At 41.0% G+C, this 6,350-nt stretch overlaps 1 protein-coding gene across 1 annotated transcript in view; it reads left to right on the forward strand.

The window, feature by feature from the left end:
- The window catches only part of LOC122564002 (EF-hand calcium-binding domain-containing protein 5-like), a 174,815-nt gene extending 171,152 nt beyond the window's left edge, over window positions 1-3,663 (forward strand). The window contains exon 20 of the mRNA XM_043718422.2: window positions 2,497-3,663. Within this exon, the coding sequence (XP_043574357.2) occupies window positions 2,497-2,648 (152 nt within the window). The 3' untranslated portion in view covers window positions 2,649-3,663. The remainder of the gene's footprint in view (window positions 1-2,496) is intronic.
- The last annotated feature ends 2,687 nt before the right edge of the window (window positions 3,664-6,350 follow it).

The raw sequence follows: 6,350 nt of genomic DNA on the forward strand, positions 1-6,350 counted from the left end.
AGGGAGAATGTACAAACTCCACACAGACAGCCACCCTAGGCTGGGATCAGACCCAAGACCCTGGAGCTGTGAGGCAGTAGTGCTAACCACTGAGCCACTGTACCATAATGGTTGCAGAAGGTGAAAAATAAAAAGTCACCATTGTCCCAGGTGATCATAGACTGCTGTCACATTAAAGACAGATAACTGATGGTGAATTAACTTGAAGGTAACCAGGCTGCAGGTGATGGATAAGGCTGAGAAGGTGGCAGTCTTCATAGTGACCTCAGCCAGTACAGGAATTGAGTGCATACTGTTGGCATCACAGTGCATCAAAAATCTGTCATCTAGCCGACACATTTCAGAGACTCCCCGGAGAGCTTTGAAATGCTTGAATCTAGAGCTAAAAAGATATAGATGAGGGTTTCAGCAACACATAAGCTGAGAGTGAGGTGATATTACAGAAATGGAAAAGGCAATTTCGCTGATGAAATCAAGGAGGGATCAAAAGTGTAGCTCAAGAACAAATGGGATGACAAGATTGTGAGTAGTCTCAGGGGGTAATGTTACAAAGAATATTTTTTAGTTTAATCCTGTGAATGCATTTAGATAATAGAAGTGTTGTTTCAATTCAACTTTGAATGCTCACATTTTTCTTCCATTGATCATGTGACAGAGCTGAAGTTGATTTTAAACCATCATTAGAATCACTGTCTAATTACTAATCAGCTTAAAAAAAATCAAAGGACTTTATAATTAGGAATGGCCTGAAATCAAAATCACAAAGTCTACAAGTTCTGTGCATTATAAATGAAATCTACAGCCAAGAAGCTGGCCACTTGTCCCGGTTGGTCAAATGAACTTACTACCCCAAGACTAGGATCAAGCATAGATATTTACTTCAAATTTACAGCTGTGGCCTGCTCACTTGGAAGATAGATTATTTGCAGCAAGTCTGAAAATATTTATTAACGGTGAAATATCCCAGGATGTGGAAAAATCGACACACTAAGCCCATAAAGCATTAAGGTCCCACATACAATCGCTTGTTTGTGGGAATTTAGCTGTTCTCAAGAGCTTCAGAACTACAACAGTCTCAGCATGTCCCTCAGTGGGATGATGATCAATGTCTGCTGAAAAGTGCTTGTTAGGATTATGTTGGAATCTGACTTTATCTGTCCACACTGGCTCCACAGAGTTGCAAAGGCAAAGATCTGTGAGAGCAGTTGAACCCTCAGGAGCTGAAAACAAACATGAGCGTGAGAAGAATGGGGAAATTAAAAGAGGAGGAAATCTTCATTAAAACTTAAGTACATAGAGCTTTGCTGAGCATTGTACACAAGTCAATGACTGACTAGTACAGGATAGTATTGTTGTTGTTCTTTGTTAAAGTGTAGTTTCATCTCCTGACCATGTAGAGGCACTATGTGTGTTGTTTTATAAAATACTAGTCCATGAGGGTATGGTTGTCAACTTCAAGGATAGCACTCTGGATTATTGTATTTCGTAGGTATTCTTTACTGTTGTAAAATTGCCATAATATTAGTACAATTTAATTCACTTATACAAAAGACACAATCTTATAATAATTGAAGCAATACAGCAAGTATTTGTTTCTGCTATCCTCCTAAATTCAGTTTAAAAATCTAGGGATTAAAAAGACAGTATTAGTACAGCTGAATTGGTTCATGAATGACCATTGGTAAAGGAAACTTGCAAATCTTTATTAGATCCTGCCTCTAAGTAATTGATGCACATTGGGCTCGGACATGGCTGACAAAATCACTGAGTTGTATCATTGCAGATGTTAGAGCAACTAGAGATGGTCAAGAGCAGGTCAGACTGCTTCTGTGAAGAGAGAAGTAGAGTTAATATTTAGTTTGATGGCCTTTCATGAAAGGTCAAGGTGGAAATAGGATTAGCCTAGCAACAGGTGACTTACCTACTTTCTCTGCCGTGGAATAATCCAGAAATATCTCTGCATTAAATTTAAAGGGCTAAAATCCACACATCAGGCATCTCTATCAAAGCTGGTGCATTGTTTACACATCTTTGTGAAAGTAGAATTTGTGACAATACTGTGAAGAGAAAGAAATGTCAGTCTATCAACAAAGAACATCAACTAATACATAAAACACATCATCTGTACAATACCTAATGACACCGAGAATAGATGAAACTGAAGCTTTCCTGCCGTCACCTGGTACCAACCAGAAAGTTGCATTTAGTTTTGATTCTTGCCACCTGCTCTTGTCTTTATTTTGTGTCAGTTAGCTTTCTTTAAATATGTCAAGTGAAGCCCTTAAGCCATTGCACAGCCCTTCAGATATAAATACAGAACTACAGATAAGGGCAGACACCTGACTAAAGCCAGCTTTGGTTATGCATGTGATTTGTGTTAAATACAACATTGTAATATTTTGTTTAAAGCACATATTATCTTGTAGCTAAGATATTTTGTGTGTGATGTAAAGTAATTTTGAAAAAAAAAATGATATAAATCTCTGTGTTTTCCAGGTATCACTGGCAGGGAAGTGTGGAAGTCTGGATCATTGGTTGTCTATTATCTGTATCACTGGGCATACACCGCCTTCTGCATAATACAACTTAAATCAAAACTGAAAAGCTTCTACAGACCTCCCTCTGTTTGCCACTTAGCCTCTACATGAAAGCAATGCATTGATACTTTCCAATCCAGGAGGAACTTGCTCCCAGTAGAATTTTTTTTCTGAAAGGAATTGTTTTCTTATGGTCTCAATGAAGTTTGCAGGCATTCAAAATCTACAGCCATGTCACGTGTGTGTGTGTGTGTGTGCGCACGCGCGTATGAATATGGATAGTCATCAATGATCTAATCTGTGTGGGTGAAATCAAAATGATAAAATTACAATTTGTTTTACAGTGAATTATGTAGAATCTACAGCACAGAATCGGACCATTCATCCTAAAAATATATGCCAGTGTTTATTCTCCATGAAGTCTTCCCACTCTAATGATCCTTATCCCAAATTTCTGATTCCATTCTTTCCCATCCTTGCATCAAACTTTCTCCTAGATTCATGAATATTACCAAATATTCTCTAACGAGAGAGCAGCCGCTATGGTCTATGGACTATGGTGACACAACAAACAAATATTTCATATGATAGCATGTTCGACATTATTGTTATTCTTTCTAATTCAATGAAAATGTAAATTGACTTTAAGACCAGAGTTTAGTATCTTTTGCAGCGATGTTATGAATGCACAGATATCCTGATGAGATATTCTGATGTATCAAATATTTTGATAACATTAACAATTGGAGCAAAACATATACCATTGCTTTTTTAGCAACAAACCACTACAACAAAGAGTGCCATACTGACTACTTCTAGCAATGAGAAATCAATTATCTTTTTTATTAGCATAATTTCCTATCCAATGTACACTCAGAGATCTGATATCCTTTTCAATTTATGTCTCTGTCCTACTTTGAGAACAAGTCGTACTAACTATCACAAGAGCCTGCTACCCTGCCATCGTTCTGTTTTTTGGATCACTGAAGATTTACAAATGCTAATTCTTTTAACAATTAATAAAAGTAGAATTTGCAATGCACCTAAAATGGGATAGATTAAGTTATGGTGCTCAGTTTGCTATCCAACAATATTAGAAAGTTATATTGCAGTACAGTCACTTACAAGGATATGAATTAGGATCAGGAATAGACCACTCTTTGAACCTACTCTGACATTTAATAAGATCATGGCTGATCCGACTACTCAACCTTCCACCACCACCCCCCGCCCTCCCCACATAATAACCTTCCTCCAACCCCCCTCCCTACATAATAACCTCCACCCCCCTACATAATAACCTTCCACCTCCCCTCCCTACATAATAACCTCCACCCCCCTACATAATAACCTTCCACCACCCCCCCTACATAATAACCTTCCACCACCCCCTCCCCTACATAATAACCTACCACCACCCCCCCTACATAATAACCTTCCACCACCCCCCTACATAATAACCTTCCACCACCCCCCCTCCCTACATAATAACCTTCCACCACCACCCCCCTACATAATAACCTTCCACCACTCCTCTCCCTACATAATAACCTTCCACCAACCCCCACATAATAACCTTCCACCCCCCCACATAATAACCTTCCACCACCCCCCCACATAATAACCTTCCACCCCCCCTACATAATAACCTTCCACCACCCCCCCCCACATAATAACCTTCCACCACCACCCCTACATAATAACCTTCCACCACCACCCCCCCTACATAATAACCTTCCACCCCCCCACATAATAACCTTCCACCACCCCCCTACATAATAACCTTCCACACCCCTACATAATAACCTTCCACCACCCCCCTCCCTACATAATAACCTTCCACCACCCCTCCCACATAATAACCTTCCACCACCCCCCCACATAATAATCTTCCACCACCCCCCCTACATAATAACCTTCCACCACACCCCCACATAATAACCTTCCACCACCCCCCCACATAATAACCTTCCACCACCACCCCCCTACATAATAACCTTCCACCACCCCCCCTACATAATAACCTTCCACCACCACCCCCCCTACATAATAACCTTCCACCAGCCCCCTACATAATAACCTTCCACCACCACCCCCCCCACATAATAACCTTCCACCACCCCTCCTACATAATAACCTTCCACCACCACCACCCCCTACATAATAACCTTCCACCCCCCCCTACATAATAACCTTCCACCCCCCCTACATAATAACCTTCCACCACCCCCCTCCCTACATAATAACCTTCCACCACCACCCCCCCTCCCTACATAATAACCTTCCACCACCCCCCTACATAATAACCTTCCACCACCCCCCTCCCTACATAATAACCTTCCACCACCACCCCCTCCCTATAATAACCTTCCACCACCCCCCCCACATAATAACCTTCCACCACCCCCCCTACATAATAACCTTCCACCACCCCCCCACATAATAACCTTCCACCACCACCCCCTACATAATAACCTTCCACCACCCCCCCACATAATAACCTTCCACCACCCCCCCCATAATAACCTTTCACCCCCCCACATAATAATCTTCCACTACCACCCCCCCCACATAATAACCTTCCACCACCCCCTCCCTACATAATAACCTTCCACCCCCCCCTACATAATAACCTTCCACCACCCCCCCCCCTACATAATTACCTTCCACCACCACCCCCCCCCCCCCCCCCCCCCCCCCTTTCTTGTCACAAATCTATCTTTGCCTTAAAAATATTCAAAGACTCTGCTTCCATTGCCTTTTGGGAAAAAGTTCCAAAGTTTCCCACGTCTCGGGAGAAAATGTTTCTCCTCATCCCCTCTTAAATATTGTTTTGAAGTGGCTTTGTTCTGGGAATATTTCAGAATTTGTAAATGTTTAAATCTTTCAAAACATATGTGAGTATTTGAAACATTTTATCAAACTTCTGTGAATGTTAAAAGTGCTTTGTTCACTTGGAAAATATCTTACTTGTGTTCTACATTTATTCTCTATTTAAGCTACTGCAAATTCCAATTTGTGTAACCAAAACAAATTATGGTGAATGTTGGAAATCTGAAACAGAAACAGAAACTAAGTAAATTGCTTCGAGTTATCGAATTTAAATGTTGCTTAAAAAGAGACCTGTAGTTGAAGCTTTTCATCTTGCATTCATCAGGACTGGACCTCAAGAAAACCATCAGCAAGCAGTAATTTATACAGCATGGAAGAGGGTGCTAACTGGTTGATCTTTTATTGGCATAAAGATGCAGCAGGAACAATTGACTGTCAATCTGAGTTAATTTATTAAATCTAAATCAGGCAATTTGGTTCCTGTCAGGACCTGAACATGGGGACACAGCAAGCATTGTCTGTCTTCATAGCTGTTTTCTCATTGAAAAAGTTACAATAGGGGACATATTCCTTTTGCCTATAAGAACAAGGTCCTATGTGCAAATATATCTTACAATTAGCATGCACAAATGAAGCACACTGCTGGCCTGACTGATCATAACAAATGGTTTCTGGTGTAATTCTTAGAGCAGGAGAAAGTGAGGACTGCAGATGCTGGAGATCAGAGCTTAAAAATGTGTTGCTGGAAAAGCACAGCAGGTCAGGAAGCATCAAAGGAGCAGGAGCATTGACGTTTCGGGCTGAAGAAGGGCTTATGCCCGAAACGTCGATTCTCCTGTCCTTTGATGCTGCCTGACCTGCTGTGCTTTTCCAGCAACACATTTTTAAGCTCTAATTCTTAGAGCAGTCAGGACTATTCAGTAATTGTTGTCCAATAGTGTCTAACGTTGGACACTATGTTCTGAGAATTGCAAGCCCAGG

The sequence above is a fragment of the Chiloscyllium plagiosum genome, unplaced genomic scaffold (genome assembly GCF_037043375.1).
Source record: "Chiloscyllium plagiosum isolate Xiang-an unplaced genomic scaffold, Cpla_swu_hap1 HiC_scaffold_31, whole genome shotgun sequence".
Lineage (NCBI taxonomy): Eukaryota > Metazoa > Chordata > Chondrichthyes > Orectolobiformes > Hemiscylliidae > Chiloscyllium > Chiloscyllium plagiosum.